General features: G+C 38.5%; 2 protein-coding genes across 3 annotated transcripts; one reads left to right on the plus strand and one right to left on the minus strand.

The window, feature by feature from the left end:
* Nucleotides 1–42: 42 nt before the first annotated feature.
* On the minus strand, nt 43–26529 carry LOC136443738 (phosphoinositide 3-kinase regulatory subunit 4-like). Of its 2 annotated transcripts, none has more exons than XM_066441093.1 (36): nt 26416–26529; nt 26133–26244; nt 25347–25471; nt 25015–25070; nt 24427–24576; nt 23729–23830; nt 21283–21494; nt 14733–14859; nt 14362–14437; nt 14066–14162; nt 12934–13075; nt 12455–12550; nt 12130–12224; nt 11785–11824; nt 11493–11575; nt 11226–11310; nt 11005–11079; nt 10538–10610; nt 10376–10422; nt 10002–10103; nt 9401–9535; nt 8418–8555; nt 7588–7770; nt 7066–7122; nt 6410–6609; nt 6166–6208; nt 5852–6007; nt 5167–5299; nt 4414–4603; nt 3777–3992; nt 3480–3577; nt 3135–3239; nt 2736–2861; nt 2068–2225; nt 1422–1591; nt 43–902 (listed from the first exon to the last, which is right to left on the minus strand). In XM_066441093.1, the coding sequence occupies exons 2-36, from the start codon at nt 26222–26224 to the stop codon at nt 698–700; spliced, it is 4188 nt and encodes a 1395-aa protein (XP_066297190.1). In that variant the 5' UTR covers nt 26225–26244; nt 26416–26529; the 3' UTR covers nt 43–697. The 2 variants fall into 2 exon arrangements, with proteins under 2 accessions (XP_066297190.1, XP_066297191.1); XM_066441094.1 differs by having other exon boundaries at nt 26394–26507.
* LOC136443741 (uncharacterized) lies at nt 16795–20967 on the plus strand. The gene is made up of 3 exons (XM_066441098.1): nt 16795–17087; nt 17842–18848; nt 19231–20967. The coding sequence occupies exons 2-3, from the start codon at nt 17862–17864 to the stop codon at nt 19402–19404; spliced, it is 1161 nt and encodes a 386-aa protein (XP_066297195.1). The 5' UTR covers nt 16795–17087; nt 17842–17861; the 3' UTR covers nt 19405–20967.
* Nucleotides 26530–26536: the final 7 nt, after the last annotated feature.

The raw sequence follows: 26536 nt of genomic DNA on the forward strand, positions 1-26536 counted from the left end.
TGATGCGGTTTCAACTATAAGATGTAAAAAAACACAAATAGGTATGATGTATAGGTTTATTAGATATTTCATTAGTAATATGTATTCCATACATTACCTTAATATAACAACTGTATGAAATTTTACATATCATGTACATTCAACTCTGCCAAACAGCATTTGAACAATGTCTTAAAGGTATTCATGATCAGTGCTCAAACAACATGTACTACCATCTTTGTGTCCAGAACAAGGCAGCTTATACTTTTTTATGTTCACATGCAGAATGGCTTCAGATATAGGACTGGACTTCACAAGAATTCTAAATCATGAATACACAGAAATCTAAATCATGAATACACATTGACATTATATACTGAGGAGATCAACCCCTCTCCTTACTTAAATGTAGGAATCAACAAAACAATGGTCTTACAATATCCTGGTGGAAGGGTCCTTAGTCTGGCATCTGGTGCCTCATATGACATTAATGCAACATGATTGCCTAGGTGCAGCCAGCAGGAAAGTACAGCAAATCTTGAAGATTTCTCGATAGTTTTAATTTCTGGGTAACATGATGCATATTTGTTTCCAATGTATCACTACTGTACTATAAATATATAGTACTGTTTCAATTGCATATTTAAATCACCGCAAGAACCTCCTCTTCCCTCCTACTGCGAAATAAACCCCTCTCAAAGTAACTGAATTTACAGCACTACTTCCAGACCTTGATGACCCCATCCCTGGAGCAGGACAGGATGAGGGACTGCGCCACCTGGCACACAGCGATGTCCGTCACCGTGTCCTGGTGACCGGCCGGAGGGGTGTCCGGACCTCTCCGGGGGACGTCCTCATTGGTCCCTCCCCTCGGCTTACTACTGGCCTCCTGAACCACCTCCGTACCGTCAATCATTCGAGCTCTGTCATTAAAAAGACACGTAAAACAATTAAATACAGGAAACTAATACTGTAAATGTTGAAACTTTCATGGTGGTTAAATGCTCAGTTTTTGCGGTGTCCTCTTCACAATCTAAAGTGAAACTACCGCAAAAATGCTTGTTCTGTCTTCTGCCCACCTACCTCATTGCTTCAACTGCTATTAAACTCAATACCACTGCAAACGCTCCATTTTCTTCCTAACACCAAATAACTGGACAAACTGGAAGAGTACAGCTTACTTGCTAAGCACATTCTAAGCTCTAAAATGCCAGGATGGGAATATTGCAGCCACTCTTCTGATATATTATCTAGGACCTGACATGTATTCTATTTCTGCGCTCTGCCAAATCTGATTCATACTACCAAGCCTGTATTCTTAGATCATGCCAACTGCAAACATCAAATTTTTCTGCAAATTACAGGTCTTTTCTTTGAGCTGTACTTAATGCCTTATAGGAATAGACTGTGCAGATGTGTGCTAAAGAACCAGATAAACTCACACATAAGAAGTTGACATGACTGGATCGTTGGCGGCTCCTGCCACAACATAGGACTTGTCAGGGTAAACCAAGTCCCACATTCGTATCCTTTGATCCGAGCCGGCAGTCAGCAGGAAGGGGTTCCCGTCTCCAGGGCTACAGTACATGCTGAACACTGAATGGTTGGAGGCCTGAAAAATATGGACAAAAAATTGTTATCAAGAAAATATGTGTGTTCAAAGCATACAAGTTTATACGAAATATTTACATGTGCCTGGAATTGGACTTTTTGGACACTTTACAAACTGAAATTCACTTTATTTTCATGGTAGCAAAATTTCACGGTGTAATGGACATTTTCACTGAACTTTTACTTCATGGTGGCTGCAAGTGATTTACAGAACGGATGCGTGAAGGAATCATAAATAATTACAACAGGCTTTTTCACGGTGATGATAAGTTCACTGTACAGAGGTGACCATGAAAGAAGTGAACATAAGGTTACAGTGAAAGAAACAAGAATTACGGTATTGGGCTACTGTGTGGGGTGAGTTGGTATAATTATGACCTGGAATATTCACGGATGAGATTACGACACCATGAATTTTCCTATTTTCACATTATCTTTAGTACAGCTTCTACTTAGTGGCCATGAACACGGTCCCACCTGTGATGTAGAGAGAGGTGGAGCACTGCTGGCCCACAGGGTCATCTGTCTGGCTCCAGTCTCCATGTCCCACATGGACACCTCGTTGTTACCCTGCACAGCAGAGATCACCCAGGACTGCTGGGTCGGGTGCATGCACAGCTTCCTCACACGGGCACCTGGCATGGAGAATCATCATCATCAACATCATTAATATAATCATCGTCATCACCACCACCATGATAACCACCACCACCACCATCATTATCAACATCATCATCATTAACATAACCATCATTATCAACATCATCATCATTAACATAATCATCATCATCAACACCATCATTACCACTACCACCATCATCATCATCACCATCATCAACTACGTCAACCTCAACATCTACTGGTTTTGCATCTCGCAATCTTTCTTCAATTTGTTTCACTGCACTGTGCATCTCATAAGCTCCTGTTTTATAAGCTCCCCATATGATGATCGTTGTTGTCGCTGTTGATGATGACCAAGACATCACAATGATCGTACAACAAATATGATCCGGTCCTTACTGACAATGAGAACTTTTTAAACACCCTAATTTTGGGTTGATAATGCTGTACACGATAGTACATACAGTACAGCAGGAAATGGAAGAAAGTCCACCGTCAGACAATCAGGTGTATGATTGACTTACCTGTGGGATGATTGACAGTTGAGATGGGTAGTTGGAACCTGAGGTCCCAGCACACATGGGTACCACTGCTGGTGCCGACACCCAGCCAGCACTGTTTGTGGTCCACTGCAAACGACGTAATCAGACCTGTACAGTGAAAAACTTGTGAGACAAGCTTTGAGACTAAGTACTGACTGACAGACTTTATAAAACAGTCAGCGTGTTTGTAGCATTGTTTTTAGCCCAATACAGCCCAAAGTCTTCACTCTCACATGAATCTATATGAACCCTATGACAGCTACAAACTGTGGCCGAGCACAAGTACAGAGAGGGTTAGGCACTAAATACAGTAAATGAAGTGGGCAAGAGTACAAGAAAAATTTTGTTCAAGTTTATGCGTTGCTCGGTCTCTGGACGTACCAAACTTGGGGTCGTTCTTGAGTTTCCAGGCCTCGCCGGGCGCTCGGAGATCCCAACCCACCAGGTTCCCGTGGACGGTCGCGTACACTAGGATGGACTGGGATCCTGGCATGGAAACAAAGTGGCATGTTTTTCTTGTTTTGATTTTAAACTTCACGGTTGTGATCTTAACCTTCTGACTGATGCATCTTACAATCATTACTTTTTTTGCAATTTATATCTGGTTGGACTAGACTTATGATTTTACCTACAACATCTTACAAATCTATTTTGAACTTCGTGATAGTGACTGTAACCGGTCCTGTCACACTTTAAAGAATAACTAGAAAAACTACATGTATTCACCAGTGTCAAAGTGGTTCATGTCCACCACACACCCCTCTTCCTGTAGGTCCAGTTCTCTTGAATGTAAGATGGAAATTCTGGGAGTCCCTGGTTCAACTCTGGAACAAAAAAAGTTTAACAATTCCATAAATCTACGTATTTTTTCCGTGGGACGCCTAGCAGAAACTAGGCACTCATTTTCACCTGAGAATGAAGTGAGAAAATTCATATTAAATGCCATTCCTAAGGGCACAATGTCAAAAGGGCGCCGGCATGCCAAACACCCTGTCGTTACAACACCGCAACACCTTGGTTTACCTGATGACTTGTATGGACCCGTTGTCAGAAGCTGAAGCCACGGAGTGGGATGATTGACAGAAGGTGAGACACTTGATCTGTCCGCCCTGTCTGGTGTACGTGACGCGGGAGCGGTTGGTCACGCCCTTCCCCTCCATCCGCTGGCAGTCCCAGATTTTGACCGTGCCGTCGTTGGAACACGTGCTGAAGAACTGGTGATCATGACTGACTGAGATTCTGCACAAACAGATGGAAAAGCACTCAAAATAAGCATCATGTGACAATCATTACAGATAATCAATGATTAGGTAATTATGGTTAAAAGTTTCGGAATAATTGTTGAACTCTTTCGTCTTTGACTGTATTGTCGTTATGATAACTGTAGAACCTGTTATACTATATAATGATAACTGTACAATCTGTCTACAGTCAACAGGCAATAGACTTTTAGACAGGGTCACTGGGAAAATAACCCTGTTAAATCTCATCATTTTCAAAAATGTATTTTCACGTCAGGAGGTTCAGATTTTTGGACAGACGAGGCTTTTTCCTCCCAATAAGCAAATTTCTGTCCCTGTACAGAGGGACAGGTCCAGGAGACAGCCCTGACACCAAGGATAGTAAAATAGAATAAAACAAGATAACTAAAGAAACATACCTGTTGACAGCGGCCTTGTGTTCGTGCAGATGTGCGACCAGCTGCCCCTTGGGTCTCCACCCCAGGGGTGGGGACTTGGTCTCCCACACAGAGGTCTCCATCAGAGTCTTGGTGGCCATGTCTGCTGCAAACTGTTCCCTCTTGTGCTGCACCAGCCTTCTGAGCTCCATCTTACAGGTGGCATGGCGAACTATAGTTGGGGGGGGGGCAAGAAATGGCAGGGCTTAGTTTAAAAAATTGCAACTCTCAAACTAAATTACAGGGCTGAAGTTGACATGTTCATCAGCAACAACATTAAAATGTGGTAAGTTGTTTTTTATAGAAAAGAATACCACAAAAAACCATGCATGAATTTTCCTGATTCTTTTGTAGGTACTAACTTTGGCATAAATAATGTGGTGTAGATTTTGAAATTTGTGCTGTGTTAAGTTTGCACAGCAAAGTTTAACTCTCATTGAAAATTCATCGCACCTGCTAACATAAGTTCTCTCTTCTAACGTGATACAACTATTATTTCAACTTGCAAATTCAAAGATACAGATTTTCAAGGTGGCGCTAAATTTAAGAGACGCAAAGTCAAATGAATTTACATTAAGTGATCAAATTCTGACATGCTCAAAAACAGCATAACGATTATTATTACAAATGTACATACATGTAAATTCTGCCTTTGCAGCAAACTTTTTGTTACTTTTTCACTAAAAGTTTTCCAGATCCTGATGAAACAAGAATGTGATAGTTAGAATAACGTACCCTGCACATTGGAACTTCTAGTTTCAGGAACTCTCTCTGCCACTGGTGGCTGTTTTTTTGGAGAGCCTCCGGCATCCGTACTAGCTTGCAGCTGGCTCATACTTATGGGGGCATTCACTGAGATTGTCTTAGTCTGAAAAAACAAAGTAGACTATGTTTAGTTACATGCTCTTCAGCCTGTAGAAAGGTGAAAACTTATAGGAGGATAATGTTTCCAATCCGTCTTTGCGACGTAAAACTACAGCACCTTCTTTAATTCTTATGACATATCATCTACCTGTTGTGAAAGCTATTCAAATTTCTAAAATATGTTTCCCAGCTTTTCTTGTGGATCGTTCATCTTCTTGTTATCCCTTTGACATTGTCATCAGCAAACTTAAAACTACAAACTCTTGCAACTTACAATGTAAGTATGAATGAAATGTCTACTCTATAACTTTGCTAGATGAAAGACAATTTCAAGTTCATTTCCAACTTAAATGTATTGCTTAGAATCTTGAAAAATTCAAAAGGAAACAACTACAATTTCAATGTATATAAGTTAAACATTTCCTACACAAAGAAATTCCTCAGTGGATGATTAGATACACATGTAGTTAAATTGATATAGTTACCCATCGTGTGGATTACTGATACAGTATTTTGGATGACAAACTTGCATTAAAGAACAACAAATCCGCCTGACCTGGTGTGTTGGTGGTGTCGCTCCTTGGGAAGCTGCTATTGGCTGGTTCAAACTCTGACTCAGCGGGTCCGGCTGGAACGCAGGTTTAACTGTCTGCGCTGGGAGAGACTTGGGCTCACTGGACGATGAACCAAACATGCTCTGCCACTCCTCATTCTGATGAGAAAATAAGACACAAAATCATGGCAAGAGAATTGGCAGTGAAATCATGCAGTGTTGCATAGTAGTAGATGTTTGTCTTTTGTACTATGAAATGACAGTATTAATTACAAATGAGGATGTATTCTACACAAAGAATGTTTTGCATTTCTTACCATAGGAGACAGTTCAGGCCCAGGTCTCTTTTTACTGGAACCCCTGAAAAAATGTTTGAATTGTTGGAGTTTGATTTGAACATTTGATATAATATAAAAATCAACACATCACAAAATGCTTTTAAAAACAGTTGTGTACATAGAGTTCTGTATATATTATCTAATACCATGCTACTGACTGATAAACTCTATTAGAGTTATATCAACATTTTACAAAGTTTAACATTAATAAATTTTTCCCCACCTTGCCTGCCTATTGTTCGTGCTGTCCGATCTTGTTTCCGTGACCTTGACGAGATCGGCGTGGCGGCGGGTCACGGTTCTACCCAGAGTTCCAAGGTTCAGCTTCCCCGCCTGGTTCATTTCATCATCATCGTTGGTGGTCACGTTCTCTGAAGAGTTGGCTCTGGACTTGTGAAGCTTTAACATGAAGTCTTTCATAGACTGTAGAAGAAATGAAGTAGTGAGTGAGTGAGTGAGTGAGTGTGTGAGTGAGTGAATGAGTGAGTGAGTGAGTGAGTGAGTGAGTGAGTGAGTGAGTGAGTGAGTGAGCGAGTGAGTGATTCTTAATTTCATTGATATCCTGACACCTTACATACCTAGCAAACAATACCTCAGACTATACCGACTGAATACAGTATCTATCATCTGTTGATAACATGTGCCGTAATGCAGTATGAATACGGAAAAAAAAAAAATTATCAACTGAAAAATCATTTCTTAACCTTTCTGTAGCACATTCAAATTACTATCAAAAGATAATCAGATTTCAGAAAGTAACATAATCATCCAAACTGAATGAGACTTAAACTGTAGGACTAAACGTTAAACATGATAAAAAATGGGAAAGTTTACTGTATGGTACATGTATGCTTTGGATTCTGCACAACAGTAACTAACCAAGAGTTTGTCTTCATGTATTTCTGTCATCCCTTGTGAGTTCAGCTTTCTCAGGAGCTGAAAAAATGAAAGAGTTGTCATAAGAATGTCATACTCTACATAGTTAAATGTATGTCACAAGAAGACACCCAGAATAACAAAATATTAGAAACATCAATGTAAGAGAGGTTATACATGAAGTGCCATTATACATTTTACTGATAGTTTACAATGATTTCAAATGTCTTCTTTTCAGTCATACTATTATTCACAGTTGTACTATTATAATAATTCAGTGAATTTCACACTTCTGCAACAATTCTATACATTACACTTCTGCTGCTAGTTACTACATCCCTAAGGGAGTCAAGTATTGTTTTTGACTTGTCTGTGTGTGCGATTTCTGCACCACAATTTCTCTCCATTCTGCCAAAGGGAGCAGTACCTTTTCTGTATGTTCTTCCCAAGGGGGTGAAATCTGCCATCTCTTGTTGCTTTAGATTTGTTTAAACAGTGCAAGTACAAAGACACAGGGACACGTACCTGTACCAAGTTTGCGTCCTCTGGGGGAGTATAAACAGGTCTCTCCCCCTTCCTGGTGCTGAGGTTTCTCAGCAGTTGTCTGTCTTGTAGTATGTCGAACAGCGGTTCTATCAGCTGGGACCGGAGACTGTAGTCATACACTGGTCGTGGGACAGGGTCCTTCAAAACACTCAGTAAGACAACCTGTGAACAGGGATATATATCATTATCAGTTATCAGTGTGGTTTGATTACTTTTGGTTTCATTTCAATATCATTACACATTGTAGTACAAGTTATATTTTCCTTGCTGCCTAATATTGTATCGAATATAAATTTGGTACCAACAAGCTACCTTAGAAGGAAGAGGGATAAACCAGATTCAATACTGTAAACAATTTCTGCTACCTGAGGCATGAAATCTACTTGCCATATTGATACAATGTTTACTAAGTAAAAAGATGAAAATGACTGATAAATTTCATGAAGAACAATGTGTTTACATGAATTCAAAAAGGTAAAAGCAATGAATTGTACTTGGAATAGAAAACCAGTGATCCATGTACTTATAACATACAACCCTACATTTTTTAAATGTGGTGTTAAATTATACTTTTCCAAAAATAGATGTTTCACCAAAAAATTCGAAACAATGTGGACTTGTTATGTCTTATTTAGAATTTCCTGTTTTCTAACACTTGACATCCGTGAGTGGATAGGTCTCCCTCTGGCAGAGTGTGCCCTATAGAGCCAGAGACTGGAGGGAATGGAGGAGGCTGATACTGGATGCCACGATAGTCCCCAACCCCGAGGCATGAGGATGGGAGCAGGTAAAGGTAAAGTAAGACTTACCTCCTTGTCTACCTGTACAATCGGCATCCTGATGTAGGGTTCAAGTTTAGGGATGAGGTTGCAGTGGACGTCCGCCACGTTCAGAGTCCGTGCCATGGCCGAGATGAACCCCACCGCACCGTGGCGGATCCACGCATTCTAACAAACATGTCAAAGGTCAAGGTAAAATCTTGTTTTCTTAAGCATGACCAAAACATTGGCACCTTCCTGTCTACTGTTTTCCTTCCATGCATTCATATGCTACTTTCTTGATATACATGTAAACATAAGTTGAAAACTAGAATAATTAAACCAGTAACAAAAGATGAAGTACAAATTTCAGTTAGATTGTGGCTACATTGTATTGTGTAACATGCATCGCTTTCTTTTTCATGAAGTCTGATACATTCATATTTGACAAGTCATTCATTTAATAATATGGGTGTAAAAACTGTGTCTGGCAAAGTGAAAGCTCTTCAGCACCATGGAAAGTAAACTATGCCTGTGCACACAATAATCATTCAGCACCAAGGACAGGTCAACATATTAAAAGCGATGTAAAACATGTAAGACCAAGTATATAGATATTTGAAAATATTCTGTGAAAAAAAGGTGCATCATGTAAATGCCACTCATAATCAATATGAAAAAAGATTGATCTTTAAATACCATTCAAAGGTTGTGAATAAAATTCAGCAATATGGGAATAGAAACTGTGTTCCGCAAACTGAAAGTTCCCCAGCACCATGAAAAGTAAACTATATCTGTGCATACAAGAATCATTCAGCACCATGGACAGGTCAACATATCAAAAATGATTAACATCTTAAACATGTAAGACAAGTCTAGATATTTGATACTATTCAGCAAAAAAGTGCATCATGTACATGTCATTCATAATCAATATGAGATTATGCCAAAAAAATTATCTTTAGAATTAGATAACATTCAAATGTCGTCCTGCACATAAATCATTAGAAAACCACACTTTGTTGAGTACTTACCGGATGACAGAGGAATGGAACAACATCAGAGGCAAAGTCATAGACCATGGGTTTCTGTAGCAGACCCAGCTCGCACAGACAGGTCAGCGCATTCAGGGACTTACAGATCACAAACTCTTCTGTGTCACTTAGGCCCTATGTATAAGGTAAAGAATACTTGTATGTTAGATGGCTATAGGATACTTTATCGGTTGATATCACAAAGATAGATTTAGATCGGAAAACACAAAGAATATGACTTCAATTACTCATAGTGCTTATATGAGTACAAGACTTTTCCAAAAAAACTGAAAGTATGAGCATTTTTTCATACCTCATTTGGACAATTCATACTTTGTTTGAACTACATTATACATACACATTGCTCAGACTACATTCTATCTTGATTAACCTTCTCCCTGCTGCCTAACTATGTAACCAATAGGGAACTGGGTGCCAAATGGCTGCTTCAATGTGCTAAGGGTTATAAAACAACAAAACATGATTGAATTATTCTGACTGCTTTTCCAAAGCCATTTGTTTTTTCAGTTGATACATGATACAAATAAAGCACTGTTACTACTTTCAAAAAACAAGTATGTTGTTTTCCCTAATTACCTACCTGTTGCAGTAGAGGCTTGAGAATGTTGGAGCTCTGCCACCCCACATAAGTAGCCACACCCACAATACAGTCAAAGAACGCTCCTCTCAGGTGCCAATCATTCTGCAATTTACATATTAGGGAAATTTTCCCTCAATCATAATTGCTACTGAGTGAATAGTTAATTCTACCAGTTATATATTTCATATGTAAAAAAGGCAAATTGTAGATAACATTTTATCGAAGATGTATAAAATGTAACTTTGAATTTCCACACAATTTATTCTTCAGTCAGTCCTATTAATATCAAATAATGAAGGCAAAAAAAAAACATTCCACAAGAAATTAGAAGTGAAATACAATGCACTTAAGGTTTGTTTCTAACATGTACCTACCTTGTCATTCAGAAATGTGATCATATGAGACAGCAAAACATCATTGGCTGAAAAGAGGATGAAATGAAAAATTACAGACCCATTGATTCTGAAGTAAAAGTGAAAATTTTAGATCAAGTCACAATGACAATACAATGTATTTTGTATATCGAATGTTTTTACCTTTCTGTCTCCCAAAGAACACACAAAGTCTGGTAATACCATTTTCCAAAAGAGTTTGCTTCACTGTATTTTCCTGTAAATACAAAAAAAATGTAAATTTTACTACTGTAACATTCATAACCAAGTTTACATTAAAACATACATCTAACTGTGATAGTAATTCAAAATTTGTCATAGATATATCAAACAGATTTACACGTGAAACAGAAGCTATACATGACATTTATTAAGCTACTGTAGTTGGTAAAATAATTAGAGTCAGACCTCTAATATACTACATCCACCTAGTACATACAAGGTGTCATTTTCACTAAATCTTATGTGTATGAACTATAATTGTAAGTTGTATTCGATAGATATCTTTTTAGAAACTCTTTTTTACATCATAAAATTATGTTGTGTAACATGCTGAAGGCTAATGTGAATCTTATTTGAAGGTTGAAGAGCACACAACTCCAGTTACTCACAGAATCACTGAGTAGAGTGACAACTTTCTGTTGGATCATCTCATGCAGGGCTTGTAGTTCTGTATCATAACTGCCCTGGGTATAGGAAGAACAGAAATTATCTTGGATTATTAGCTATTTTCTATTTTCTTTTCATAAACAGAAAAAACATAATTATAAGCTCCTTTGGGTTAGAAATACAAACAGATAATTTTTTAACAGACTATATTGCTGAGACATACCTGGAACTGCACACTTGGATCTTGTACAACATCATTGTCCTTGTCTTGGTCAGAGCCCTGGTTCAACTGCACAAGTTCTAAGAACCTAATAAGATGAGAAAATAATTTAAGAAAAAATTACATATCAACATCATATAATATCAATGAATGCAGCTATAGAATTTATCAGCTTCTTCACTCCCACGCATCACCCTCATATCTTTCTAGAAAAAAGCATGTTAGAGAACAATTACAAAGGCATGAGGAGACAGGCTAATCATAACTGACCTGAGAGCCGTCTCGGCAAGCACGGCAATGTTTTCTGCATACGCCACTCGAACAGCTACAACCTCATCCTGCGTTAGGTGGGACTGTACGAGACAAATATATAATATGGTCAATAAATAATAAACAATATCAAAAGGGACTATCATTAAAGATTACAAAATGTTAGACACCAACACAGATGAACTTTACACTATTGACAGAAATACAACTCAGTTACAGTTTAAAGTATAAGGCTGTGATTTAGTGATTAGTAGCCCTGTTTTTTAATCAAAAGGTTAGAGGTTGTACTTACCAAGTTGGGCAGAATGTACTCAGGAAAGATGTTCGCATCACTGTATACAAAAATGTAGACAAACACATTGTCATTGATATAAGTGATTCATAAAAATGCATATGAAACCAAAACAAACAACAAAGTGCATTTTAGATTGTGTACAAATGTACCGTCAATAAATATCATCATCACTGATTTCAGAAATTGAGATTTGTTAAACTTTATATATAATCTTATTGAAACTTTAAATGACCCACAATGAGGTCAAGGGATAGGAGGAGGAGGGGGACAAAACAGTTAAGTAACTACGGTATATATAATTCAGTAACAGTATTTCTGCATCAGTACAGCCCTTTGTCATACCTTCTTGGTACAGTCTTGACAAATGAGAGACACCTAGTGAGAGTTTTCAGCGCTGCAGCTCTGACATGAGGGAATGGGTCGTTCACCATGAAGAGCTATATGGGGAGAACATTTAAAATGGATTGATAATGATTATTGTAAATACATTGCATGACTTTAACAATTTTCAAAATTTTATCTAGTTGCTTGATTAACTATTTTTGGTGTATCTTATTAGTACCTGAATGTCTAACCTTCATCAACATAAACAATGTTTGTAGATACAGGACAAAAAGAGTCCTTGCCATATTTGGAATGAGCCAACAATATATTTACATATTCTCACCATATATGGAATGAGCCTATCCAGGATGATGTCAGAAGGAACATGTTCTGCCATGGACAACAGCAGCTCTAGGGCCATCAGCTTGGACACACAGAACTGGACAAACAGGTGGAAAGAAAGGAATATCACAGCCATTTCTCATCATATAGTATGATTATGTATTACAGTCTAGCTCTACAAGTCATATCTTAACAGACATACATGCATATGCAGGGATGTCTCCAGGACGGAAATTTGCTTGTTGGGATGAACAAAATTTCCCCTATAATCCCCCATACAAACTTTTAGAAATACTGAAGAAAAACCGAAAGGAGTTCTTACCGTAAGAATTTAGATACAAATTAACTCTTCCTGGCCGTTTCTTACTTTTTTCCAGGCATTTTAATTCATAAATATTCACTCATAAGAAATATTTCCAGTCCTTTGGGAAATATGATAACTTCTTTTACAAGAAAAGGCATTATTGGTAGTTCACTGACCTTTAAACTCCTTACTGTTGAAGTGATGAGGGAAATGATGACCACCAGTCCTGCTGTGTCACTTCTGACCTCTGACCCATCCGTCCCATCATCCTCTTCTTGCACCAAGTTCATCAGGATTTTGTCAAGGTCATTCTTCAACCTTTAAAAGAGGCATTTAAAGTATAAAACTGATGCTTAAATGCCCAAGCAAAATACAATGGATCTTAAAGGCATCTATGAAATATAAGTATATATAAACAAAATTATCAATATCAGTGCAAACTTCCAAAATGAAAATGATACGGGTTTGGGGACAACGAAAAATGCTGGTGTATAAAGAAGTCAAATGCAAAAGATATCAAAGCTAGAAGGCTTACAAAACTGCATGTTTAACAAAACAACGAGTAATACAAAAAGCAGACTTAGAGAATACAAGGACATACACGCAGAAAATGTTACAAGTACAAGTGCTGAGCAGGAAGAGATATTTAGTGAAAAAGAAAGAGTTGGAAGTGTTATGCAGGTTTTGGGTAAAAGAAACCACAAAGGAATCTAACCTGGATATTTTATCATCAGTGAATACAGAGGGCATTTCAGTTGAGCTATGTGAGGAGGAGGCAAGAGAAATAACAGAGGGGAAAGAGACACAAGAGAAAAGGACAAATAAATATTGTGCAAGCTTTGGGTAGAAAGCAGACTTGAAATCACCAAAGGAAAGGATTTATGAAAAATGGTAGAAAGAATATAACACTGGAGTTGGGTGTGTTTTGCATAAAATTTCATGTAAAACTACATACATGTAAGGGTCTGGCTTTTCCTTTAGCTAATGTTTTGTATAGTACAGTTGTACAAATATTCCTTCAAGTTCACAATAGCTAAACCAATATCTTGATTGGGTACAAAAACAGGCCCATACAGTGCAATGATGTAATATGTGAAGAAAAAATATATAGTGTGTACTCCTCATACATCTACTAAATTCTGATCTCTCTGTAATTATTTGGAACTAAACTAAGCTCCTGGGCAATTGGACAGATTCACTTCTTACAAGTAGACATTATACAAGACAGTTGTTCACAACATAAAAGCTCCACACAGGGCACCTACATGTAAGACACATAACTGTGAAGTAACAGGTGTTGTACCATACCTGGCCACCTTGTCGTCAGGTGCCATGATAGGTGTGCCAGCGAACCTCCCCATGTACAGCTTCAGAAACGAGTAGAAATAGTTGGGGAAGGCTTTTCCTGTGGAATTCATAAGACCATAGTATTACGCATTGTTCAAAATGTTCTATGATGGGCCCTCTAGCAAGTTTGTATGGTATTGCAGCGGAACTTCCTTTCTTTCAAATGTTACTACTGCATTTCCATTGAATATCATTATTAAAACAATTTTTTTTTCATCTATTCGCTACAGAGAATTGTTATCAGGTTTTAGACGAACCTTGCCACTGTTTTAGATACTCCTCAGCTGACAGTCTCTTGGCTGGGTCCCGTTGTATCATGTGCTCTACAAGTTCCTGAAATGAGAAGAAAAAAAAAAGCATTTTTAAGCCCAAAATATGCATATTCATAACAGCATTGTTAAATAGTTGTATCTTCATAATGCAGGTGGGTGGGGCTATGGAATCAATCTATTACAGTTCATACAGGTTCTCTTTTCCCCTCAATCTATAACTGAACCAAAAATTTCATGTAAAATAGAATCACAGTCCAAGCATATCTAGTATGTCCAGGTACATTCAAAACTGGACTATTCTGTCTAAAAAGCAAGATTCATAATGATTCATAACGTTATTTGGAAAGAGAGTGTACCCTAATATGTTCATCCTCTATCTTCTTGAGGGTGTGTTTGGGGTAGAACTCTTCCTTCTTGTAGGCCAGAAGTTGAGATAGGTCAAACAGTGGGCTTCCTTCCGTGAACAGCTCTGCTATCACACAACTGAGGAACAGAACAACAAACAACACAATCAGAGATGGCAGACTTCACCCCCTCACCCACACTGCTTCGCAACCCTTAAAGTCCCACCAACAAGAATATCAGTACTGGGAATGTAGGTCAACAGTGTATTGTGTACATAATTCAAAATTGCAATAACAACTTTTTATTTGCAACAGAGTCAGAGTCAGCTTACAGAATGATTGTGACTTATATGTGGCAATAATTATTGTATAGGTCCTAGATAATGTTTAGCCATAGCCGATGCTGTAGGGCTGATGTGGATTTGGGTTTCACTATGGTCAATATTGACCGACGGAGGCCATATACATATAATTCATACATAATATGTAACGTTGGCTGTGTCAGGTGGTTGGCCGGGTGCATTTGACTGCATTTCCATTGTGCATAGTGCTGATCCTGAGCAAACAAAGGCTTATAACCCATAAACAACTTCTTGGAACCACCTGAATAACTTCCTGTCTGCAAGTCTTTTTGAGGAAACAGTAGGACTGGTGAGCTTACAACATTCATGACACATGCAAAAGTTCATTCTATTTCTATCCAGTTGACACACGATGTTAACTGTTAGTGTACATATTGTTTTGTTCAGATAATGCTAGGGGCACCTTTCCAAACTGAGGCCTGGCCGGGCTGTGTATAATAAAGGAAACAACAAAAAAAAGCCCGGATATATAAATCATTATCAAGAAATATGCACATATTATGCTCATGACTTATTCTTTTCTACACTTTGTTTGTATTGTTGTCTTTTATATGATAATCATACTTTTCTTTACCACGAACTGTCCGTCGGGGCAACAGTTTGGGAATGTGACCCCAGCATAAGTCAGCTACATAGAGACCCTGATGCAAAAACAAAACCCCAGGCAACAGACTGTGTTATCTGTTTTGGTCGTTGACCAAGAATTTCCCTGGCATTCACTATATTTGTGTGTAAGTTATACCCTTTTTACTTCACACTTCAACCATGGAGAATTCAAACCCATTTAACCATGTGCATCTATTTGGGAAGGATCCATAAGGGGATTCAACAACACATTTGTAAAGTAGAGTTCATCACTGTTAGGGAACCCAACCAGCTAAGGCAGATCTCCTTTCAGAGCCTCCCTAAACCACTTTCTGCATGATCAGTAGAGAAGAATTCATGCACAACAGTGCCACCTTACAAACATGCTTCTTTCCCAGGAAATGTCAAAGGTCGTACAGTACAGCACAGGTACACATGTTAGGTCTACTTTAAACTTAATACACAACAACAATGTAGAGTCAGTTTTCAAGAAAAATCTACTAAGAGCAAACACAATGTCTTACTTCCATTCATAGTCAACTTCATCTTATGGTTAAAGTACCAAATTGAATACGGCAATCACTAAATTTCCTTAAAATAGACAAGTTAAATTTACATTGACTTTAAACAATCTATCTATGTTAAATTGATGATATATTTTAGATACATATTAAGTACCAGTATCAGTGCATCTTAGTACAAATCTTTTATGAGAAAGCAAGTATCAACAATGTATATTTTGTAAGAGAATTAAAAGTCCATGGCAGAAAAACTTTTCGCTGTGTCACTGAAGATATAAGGTGGTCTCTAACTTAGCACTGTGCAATTTGGCTTTAAATAGGATTGTTATGAGTAAACACAGTCTGTAAAATGGCCAGAGGTGTTATATTACGGATCTGTAGAACAACAAGCAAAGTGACAATACGTTTGGTACACAGTTAGGTGCCATATAAGGCATGACCAGACACACCCTACGCTTAAAAGTACACACTGTCAGCAAGACGTGACAGACTACTTCATTTTTCTTACGGGGGTGAGTGAAGTAAAATCATCTTATCTGTAGCATTCATGTTATTTCATTTAGTGATATGATATCATTGATAAGTTTAAATAGTGCACCTGTGAGAAAGAAAATTGTTTGTTGTGAAATTCGATGGCAAATTTGGACAAATCTCTCTAAGGCAGTTGAGTGGCCAAAGATGTAAGTTGGTATGTCTCATCTCACATCTTGAAGACACAGACAGCAGAACACAACTGAACCACTGATGTCTTAATTACTCAAGAACAACAGACCACTTGCAAACCTGAAGAATGTCTTCAGATGCAGTTACGTCAAATTTATGGCCAGCTCACCCCTGACAGGAAGTTATACCTGAAAACACCTGAGTTTCTTGTGTTGCAGGAAGTGTACATGTCACAGGTAAGGACTAGTTCTTCTGTGAGTTTTCTCTAAATGTAAGCAAAGAACAAGAAAATCATCCCAGGGTTTACAAACTGTTCATAAACTACCACCTTTGTGTCATCAGTCTATACTTTTTCTTACAGTTTTAAGCTATTCTGGAATCTTTCTGGAGAAAGTTCTGCTAGATTAAGAGTGAACGGTAACATGAGCACAGGTCCATGGTGGTGCCCAGGTTTCTTGTTACAGCCCCCGCTTACATGGATTTGGAGGTCAGAATCCAAAAAACAACAACTTTTCAACTCTAGATATCACTAAGAAAGGAGCAACATGTATGGCTTAAAAGTGTACATGTACAGTGGTTCTGAGTGCTCTATGTACATTGTAATCTGCATCAAGGAGTTTGGTCAAGGATTCACTGAGTCGTGTCAGGTAAAATATCTGTTGTATTTAACCTGCAACCTGCTGAGTTAGCCTCTTTGTTAATGGGATAAACAGCAAGGTTATAGATCCTGGAAACAATGTAGATTCCATTTATATATCACTTTGCAACTATGCTATGCTGTAATAATTAAAGCAACTTCTATATTTTGTACAGTGCTACAGTGTCAGTGCCTCACATATAAAATGCTGGATCTAGCAATGCCAAAATGAATAAACTTATCATGTGCCTCTGCTCAGTCTAGAACTATCATAATTATCACAGATGATTGAAATCTGAGGATAAAAATCAAACCAAAATGTACCATCACTGACCTTTTATTTTATTTCTCAGCTAATATAATCTACAGCAACATGACGGCCTTTGACTGGATGTCAAGAAGATCAGCATTTCTTCTGCTGTATCTTGGATTCTTTCTTCTCTCCACAACATTTGGAGAACCAACGTACAAGATAGGAAGACAGCTCCTAACAGTGACTCCTGATACGTCAACAGTACCTACCACTGGTGGTACCACAGTCAGCTCTGCTGTAGGTACTTCCCCCCAGGGTACTGCGACTGTTTCTTCCCAGCAGAATGAAGGTACTGCTACCAGTACCACTGGAGGTACTTTGATAACAAGCCATGGTACTTTGACTGTAAACTCTGTGAAAAGTACTTTGCCGATGACAACTACGAAAGAAACGAGTTCCATGATGGCAGTGCCTACTCAAACAATGAGTACACCAACAGTCACTACCACTGGTGTTTCATCTCAGAAATTCAGCACGCTTTCATCATCAACCATGGCAAGTACAGAAGAGAAAGGGAGCATACCTGCAACAAACACAACAGCAGAAATGCCAGGAACAATGTCTGCGCCGATGGTTATGACGAACGACACAATAAACACGACAGTGAAAGCGTCACCGTCTACCGCATGCGAGACGTGCAGCCAAACAATTTCCACCAACATCGAAAACATCACCGCTTCTATAAATCCCAGCAACTTGACGACAGCTCCTGCACAAGGGAACCAGACCTGGATAACCGATACAATGTTCAGCAGTTCAATCATGACTACAGCTGGAAATGTGACAGGACAAGGATCATCTCCTGTCCTAAGCCCCGACAAAGTAAAGGGTCTGATCATGATCTGTACCACTATTGGGTTCCTCACCATCCTCTCCATTGTTTCCTACTCCCTCAAAGTGTGCTGGTGGGACAAACGGACCCCGAAGGTTGAGAAGGGGAGGCAAGTCTATGAGGTTCCGCCCGTGGCTCCTAGAAAAGTACCGAAGCGGAAAAAATCCCTGCCAAGGGATCCAAGGAGAGGGGGTAGAAGAAATGATGATCTAGAGGTATGTAATCTCATCCTAGTTTATATCAGGTTCTATTCCCAGTGCTACGATTTAATATAATATTCAAAATACTGTGAAACATACATAAACAGGAAAAGTAGACTATAGATGACTACATAATAACACTCATGCAAAGCATTGCAAACAAGAATCCAAAGCCTCAAAAATACATTTGAAATTGGATACATTTTTTTAAACATTATACCTGGAACATCACACTTGAATGTCTAATTTGTACAAATTTCATACCCTTAGAGTGTTTAAAATATTTTGAGATTTTTGTGCGGATTATTCCAGTGATAAGTATACACAATAAATGTCCTTTTAATGATTTATTGGCACATAAACAGAATAACAAAATGATTGTTTTCTTCTGGCATAGTCTGAAGAACCATACCAGACGTTCGACTATGACAAGTACGATCATGCGTACATCCAACCCGTGGACCACCACCCGTCCGGCCGCTACGTGTACGCGTACGGTGGGTCGTCAAAATCGTCCCTGGGGTCCATGCCCGAGGAACCTGAGGACGTGTACCTAGAGCTACATGAGTGAAACTCCTTTCATGTTTTGTAATGGCCTGGTTGTATTTGTTGAAAACACTGAATATAGACAGTTAACAGAATGTTTATTTAGACTTCAGGTATCTTATGAAGAGAACCCAAAGGATGCTTTCAAGACAATCTCAAATCAAAGATGCTGCTGATTTCAACACCCATACAATATCATGTCTTCATCTTTCTCCAGTGTTTAAGTGATTGGGACAGCTTGTCCTAAAAATCATGATATACACGTACATATACGAACTTGAGTGTACATTGTATTGTCTGTAAATTCTATTCAGATACGATACTTATGACCAGGCTGTACCAGTCTAAACTAATTTTTGTGGTATTGTACCGGTACTAGCATGGGTACTACATGTAGTAAGCAGCACCTAGTTGAAGGTATTTTCGCAAAAGTTGTGGATATTGTGTTTTGTTTGTGACATAAAATGTTGCCATAAGATATATATCCTTGCCGACAGCTGTTTCTGTCATCATATAAGCCTTAAGAGCTTGCTGAAAATCCATCACAAAAAAATTGTATGACAAACGTAATTGTGCCTAACTTGGTATTGTCTGTAAATTATGTAGAGTTGAGAAACAATGTTTTGGATGTGCCTTGCTACAACTGAACTGAATGGCTCCCCATCCAACTCTGGCTTACACTCTTCCATATTGCACATGTATTATGCAGAATGCTGCTCTGTGTGCATGTTTAAAGACTAAGAAAAACTTACTTTTGGTGTTGATGTTATCATATGTAATGCCAGTATATGTGGCTGTACAGAAAAGCTTGAAGAGACTTAGAGCTACTTGTATAGTTTTATAATAAGGCTGTTCATGGATTAAATTGTGCATACGCAGCAAGATGCTTTGACATAAACAAAACAATTCTGGACATGCATTTAGCATGGTCTAGACAAGAACTGTTTACAACTAATCGACCTTCACATTTGACATATTATACCTAATGCATCTTGCTGCGCATGTTTAAAGTGTGAACAGGCTAATTACTATTAATCATACTGATCTAACTTAAGGCACTTTTCAACCTGGTGTCTCAAAATGAGAAGTATCATATAATCACAAAAAGGTTTCTATCAATATTAATCATGATGCTTTTCATTAACCTATTCCCGGCTGTGATCAATGCAAATTTGGTGCCAAAAGATTACCAATAACCTTAGCATGGAGAATGTTAAATGTGTTAAGTGTATATAAATGTATCTATATGCTTATGTTATTCAAGATTTCTACATGTAGGTAGACAGAAGCTTTTTTAAAGTCTCTCTCAGAAATGTCATTGGGAAGTCAAACAAACTGTCAATGTTTCAAACAACACTGAGGTTTTCATTGAAGTTTGAACCTACTGTATCCTGATCTGTAGATGGGTATTCAGTATTGATATTGATACAATGTGTTGTACTTTTTGCATTTTGTTTATTCATGATCAGCTTGCCTCCTTGCCAAACTTTGAACTTGATTTGCAGTGCAGAACATTACAATGCACTTTAAAAAGATGTAAGACAGGAAGTGCTTTGCAGTGGCTTATGAATAAATAAAGCTAATGTGACTGAGTGTTTCAACAGAACGTGTATTAATACATTTGTATCTCTTGTCTGGATAAAGAATTGTTCATAAGGAGGGACCTTAAACTGTGACTGCACATGAACACTAGGAAACTGTTACTAATAGCTGGCTTATTACAACACATGACATACATGTAAGTCCACATGTTTACCATTGCTAATTCAAATCAACAGCAACGTTCTTCAGAGTTTTCCTTAAGAGTTTTACTATGAATATTCTGTCAAACACTGCATGAAAGTTTACTAAGCAGTGAACAAAGTATACCATTAAGTTACATGTATGTTGATCTACAACTCACCCTACAGAGAATATATCCATGTCAGCCGTGAGGTCCCCCAGTCGCACGTTGATTAACCCCTCCTCTGCCAAGGACGTCTCCAGGAGGGTCTGCATTTTGTTCCCCTTCTTCATCTCTTCCTCCTGCCTCACATCCACGAATCGCTCCGGCGCGATGTAGCAAACCCGGCGGCGGGACGTGTCAAAGAAATAAGAAAAGTCCGCAGGATGGTCCTGAAGAAATGGAATAAAGCGGTTACAAGTCATGAATCAAAACAGAATTTCTAAGTAATGACATCAAATCAAATGATGCTGAATATAAAACAGAATTTGATATAACATATATTAATTGATATATATATATATATAGGGAGAGAGAGATAGATAGAGAGAGAGATGCACAGTCACATAAGACATACTTAGTACATGTACACCAACATGAAATATCCATCATCTGAGAGAGAAAGGCACTTGAAATCTTAGTAACTTTTACCTTCAGCGACAAAGGAATAAATTCACATGCATTTGTTTTGTATAGAAAACAAGAGTTCTACGACCTCATACCTTCGCGAAATGATTTTGACCTTTATGACTGACGTATTAGGAGTGTTTTGCATCAATCAAAAATCATACCAGTTGATCCTCCTCACCCAAATAACATAAGTTGTCCAAACCTCCTTGTTATGATTATGAGCTTAACAAAGAAGGTTATGCTAACATTTTTCATCAATAATGCAAAAAAGCTCCTTATTAGCATAATTTGATTCAATGGTGTTCACATTCACACAACTTCTAAATGCAACAAGTATGAAATTGCCGTTATTTACTAGTATGGAATGATAGTAGTTTCTCATGAATTATGCAAATTAGGCCTACATTTGCATAATTTCTATCTATTGACATTCCTCTCTTCCTCAGTTACAAATGTCACATATTTGAATAGTCATATCATGGAACACAGCAGGTTTTTAAAATTGCCTCATTAATTATAATCTGATTTGCATAATTATCATCCAATCATACAAAGCATCACATAAGCTATCTACATACCAAAAATCATGACCATCCATCAAGCCCATCTCGAGTTATATTATTTTCTCATTGATTATGTAAATGAGCTTCTCATTTGCATAGCTGATATCTATTAATATTTCTCTCTTCCTCAGTTACATATGTCACATGTTTGCGAGTCCTATCATGGAAATTGATGAATGTATAAACTTTCCTCATTAATTATGCAAATTAGTTACTGATTTGCATAATAAGTATCCAATCATGTACATCATCGCTCAAGCTATGTACATGCAAAAAATCATGACCTTCCATCAAGCCCTTCTTGAGTTATTCCCTTTCAATGTCTGAAGCAAAACCTACCCCTGCAGTTCCAAAAAAGTTGCTAGGGGGCCCAAACCTATACCACTTACTCTCTGCCCAACGAGCTATCTACCACTCAAAAATCAGTTCCATAGCATGTCCACAACACGAGATATCATAACATGAAGTTCCGCTGCAGTACCGTAACAAGCCGATAGGGGGCCCAAAATCTAATCATTTTCAGGTTTCATCGAGACCTACCAACATACCAAATACCAAGACAATCCTTCCAAGAATTCTCGACTTATCGTGTTCACTAACAGACACACAGACATGCTCGGTATTCCCATGCTGTGGCACTGCATTAATGACTGTTCTTACTCATATAAGGCCGTGTATATCCAACTTTGGTCAAAATTTGTATGTTTCAGTCTTTTAATTGGTGTAAGGAGATATCTTTGTGGTTTGGTTTCACATGCTCGGAGTGGACTCTTCCAGGCTGGGAGTAGGTCAAAGTTGACGATTGTTTTCGTCTGTCAGCTGTTACGAGAGAACGAGCTGGTCAACTGTCTATTTTCTTTGCATGATTCTAAAGTAGACAGATGTGGCTTTCTGGTGCATAAGAATTTTTGGGGCTTGCAATTAAGGTGAATCCTTTTCTGAGCCCTTGTTTTAGTGCTTTAAAGCATTACTGCCTACCAGGGCAAGCCTATCTCTTGTATCTGCCCTACAGCTGGCTGATAGCCAATTTGTCCCTGGCAGCTGCAGTACATGTAACTGACGTTTCATGACCCCTCATGACCAACTTTGCCCCCCATCTGTGACCCCATCAATATCCCCTGAAACATTATACAGCCCACACGTCGCAACCAGAACGCATAGTAAAGCATACAATTGAACACATTTTTACACTTTTCTCGTTAATTATGCAAAACACTTCGCCCAAAATCTAATCATCTTGAGATTTGCCACATACACACCGACACACCAACTACGACAACAAACCATCCAGGCGTTCTCGACTTATTCTGTTCACTAACAGACACACAGACAAGCACCGTCGCATAACCTTCTCGACGAAACCATTCGTCGCGAAGGTAATAATGCATTGTCTTCTATGAAGCTTGGTATGTGAAATGTGAAGAATGTTATACCTCAGGGAGATATGTGGGCTTGAAGCTGGCGAAGTCTGTGAGAAGGACCCAATTCCACCCAGTCACCATCACATTCTCTGTCTTAATATCACCATGGCAAACCTGCAACAACAACAAATCAACCAACCAACCAACCAACCAACCAACCAATCAATCAATCAATGCACAAAAAGGTCATATACCCGCTTTGTATTATTATATACTTGTGTATAATCATGTTGGTAAGGTTACAGTGTACAGTGCACAGTGTTGTATATTTCTACATTATATATATATATAGCATTGGTGTTGAAGTCAAATTGTCAGAGTGACATTTTTGTAGCATTAAGATGATTATAAGTGCCTTCAGCTGCAGCATTAGCAACTCAGCAGTACTGAAGCACCAACTAGTAGTCTGTGATGGTACTGCAGCCTTGGGGCTGTCTGGCCTATGTATATCTGTACCGAAACCAATTGCAAGAATTCGACTGGAAGGTATGAGGACAATAATCATGAGCAGAGTGTGAAATACAGGAAGTCTGTAGGAGAATATGCAAGACTTCTTGGATTCTGTTCTGAATTTTCATCACTCAGATGTACAGACGGAAAATGATACAATTTATGTACCTTCCTGTCGACCAAAAAGAGACTAGGGTTGGCAGGTTTTGCTAGGGTTGGTCGGGCAACCGGAAACAAATCATCTTTTTCCTAGGCCTTACCTTGAGTTTGTGGGCCTGGTTAAGAGCACAGAGGAGCTGGAAGGCGATCCATCTCTTCTCCACACTGTTGAGGAAGGGCCTGGTGCTGATCCTGTCGTACAGGTTCCCTCGCACATACTGTCTGAACAGGAGGGCCGCCTTCTCCGACAACTGAACAACATTCACACAACAACAGTACTGTCACAACATGTGCACAAAAATGAAATTGCACCAGGGCTGTCTCCAGGACCCATCCCTCCGTCCCAGGACAGAAATTTGCTTTATTCTTTTACCTTGTCTGTCCCAAAATCTGAACTTTATGACATGAAACACATTGGCTCCCAAACAATGAGTGGGACGGAAAGAAAATTAAAAGCTGAAGACAGCCCTAAAATCCACACATATTTCCAGCTCTGGTTATTTGACAATTCAAATGTAAATTAAAACTAGCATATAATATCTTCTATATCATAGCTTAGTATATGTTTATTCGTATTTAACTCGTAGCATCAAATTTGCAAGAGAAAAACTGGGCAGAGAATAATTGAGTGCATAAAAGTTTGTCAGTCTTCAAGCAATATACTTACAGTCTTCAAGCAATATACTTACAGTAACTCTCTGGAAAGGGAGACAGTTGGATGCTGGCTCCAGCTTTGATTTGATGTCTGAAATTCATCATCACAGAAATTAATTATAAACCTACACTTGTAGATCAACATACATGTAACTTAACAGTATATTTTGTACTTTTCCTGCACATTCATACAATTGCCATTTAAAATCTAACGTTACTATTTACAGATACAATGTCAGTTCTATATCTGTACCTATTTGTAGTTGCATGTAAGATATATTTACTTACATTTGCATGCTTAATGAATATGATGAACTAATGAATTAAGATTTTGGTACTGTTTCAGTATAACTTATGGTCATGTCACCTTCTAGTTCTTCCTTGTACTGTTTAAGTGGCAGAGTTGGGTCGTATATAGGAAACACCTTCACCACAGCCAGGCCTTCCTTGTACTTGGCTCGGGCCACCTTAAAGAAACGGGTGCTTCCAAGGCTGTAAGAAATCAGAGGCATTGATGTAGTATTCATATGAAAAAAGTTCTAATTCAACCAATCTATGTCACAGTCTGCAAACTTTCTTTTTTCTGTGTACATTTGTAAGTGTAATATTAAGATAACATACCTGTTTATAGTAAATACTGTATTCAGCATTAATCAACATATTCAGACATTCCCTGAATGCTGTTTCTGGGAGTTGAACCTTTAAAGTTTGTCTGTAACTACTGTGAATCATGAAATATTTACAATGATTTTCACTGTGACCTTTCACTGCACTTTCATGATCATGATCATATATGGCCTCCGTCGTTCGATATTGACTATGGTAGAATCATGATCAACATCAGCCTACAGCATCGGCTATGGCATAACAGTCCCATATGAAAATGACAACCTCACACCTACAAGTCACACCTGTAAGCTGACTCAGTTCTATTGCAAAGTTCTTTTCTGCGGATCCGCTTTTCTATCGGTCTAGCTTCTCCTTATTTACCAGTAATATAACGAGCTGCCTGCGAAGCTGGTGTGTTATGCCTAAGGGCGGTTATACAGGGGTGCTGCACTAGAGATCCCTCAATCCTACTGTTTTGCAAAGAGGCGGATTAATGTAACCGGCGGATTGATGTTAATGAGGTTATCTTATTTACAAATCATACCTGCAATCATATTCATAATCTATGACATCTGTCAGGTAGTTGTCCACGCTGAGTATCTGTGACGGCGCGATGCTTGTCAGCTGAGCTCCCATGATGTCTCCTGCAACTGGCTCTGAAAAAGTCACAAGGCACTTCATGACATAAATATGATTATGGAGAGAATCTGAAAATCAGAGACGCCCCTCCCATCAAAATTCAATAACATGCAGAGTTTGAAAGGTTTCCACACAGAGACAGCGTCTAAAATCTGTTTTGAGGTACCTGGATAATCTTAACTTCTTACCCTCATGCAAAATCCCCGACAGAAAGGTACGAAACGTGCGGTTTGGTCACTTTTAAGCGGAATATTGCTGAAAAGTGAGAATTTTGATCACGGAGCGGCCATCTTGTTTTGATGAGAACGT

This window comes from Branchiostoma lanceolatum, chromosome 10, assembly GCF_035083965.1.
Source record: "Branchiostoma lanceolatum isolate klBraLanc5 chromosome 10, klBraLanc5.hap2, whole genome shotgun sequence".
NCBI lineage: Eukaryota > Metazoa > Chordata > Leptocardii > Amphioxiformes > Branchiostomatidae > Branchiostoma > Branchiostoma lanceolatum.

Excerpts from the sequence above, each read along its gene's own strand:
- LOC136443738 (XM_066441093.1), bottom strand. The coding sequence starts at position 26,224 with ATGGGAGCTCAGCTGACAAGCATCGCGCCGTCACAGATACTCAGCGTG. Across the intron at positions 24,577-25,014 it reads TCCCTTTCCAGAGAGTTACT|TTGTCGGAGAAGGCGGCCCT; the intron begins GTAAGTATATTG and ends AATGTTGTTCAG. Across the intron at positions 13,076-14,065 it reads CCTGACGACAAGGTGGCCAG|GTTGAAGAATGACCTTGACA; the intron begins GTATGGTACAAC and ends CCTCTTTTAAAG.
- LOC136443741 (XM_066441098.1), top strand. The coding sequence starts at position 17,862 with ATGACGGCCTTTGACTGGATGTCAAGAAGATCAGCATTTCTTCTGCTG. Across the intron at positions 18,849-19,230 it reads GAAGAAATGATGATCTAGAG|TCTGAAGAACCATACCAGAC; the intron begins GTATGTAATCTC and ends CTTCTGGCATAG.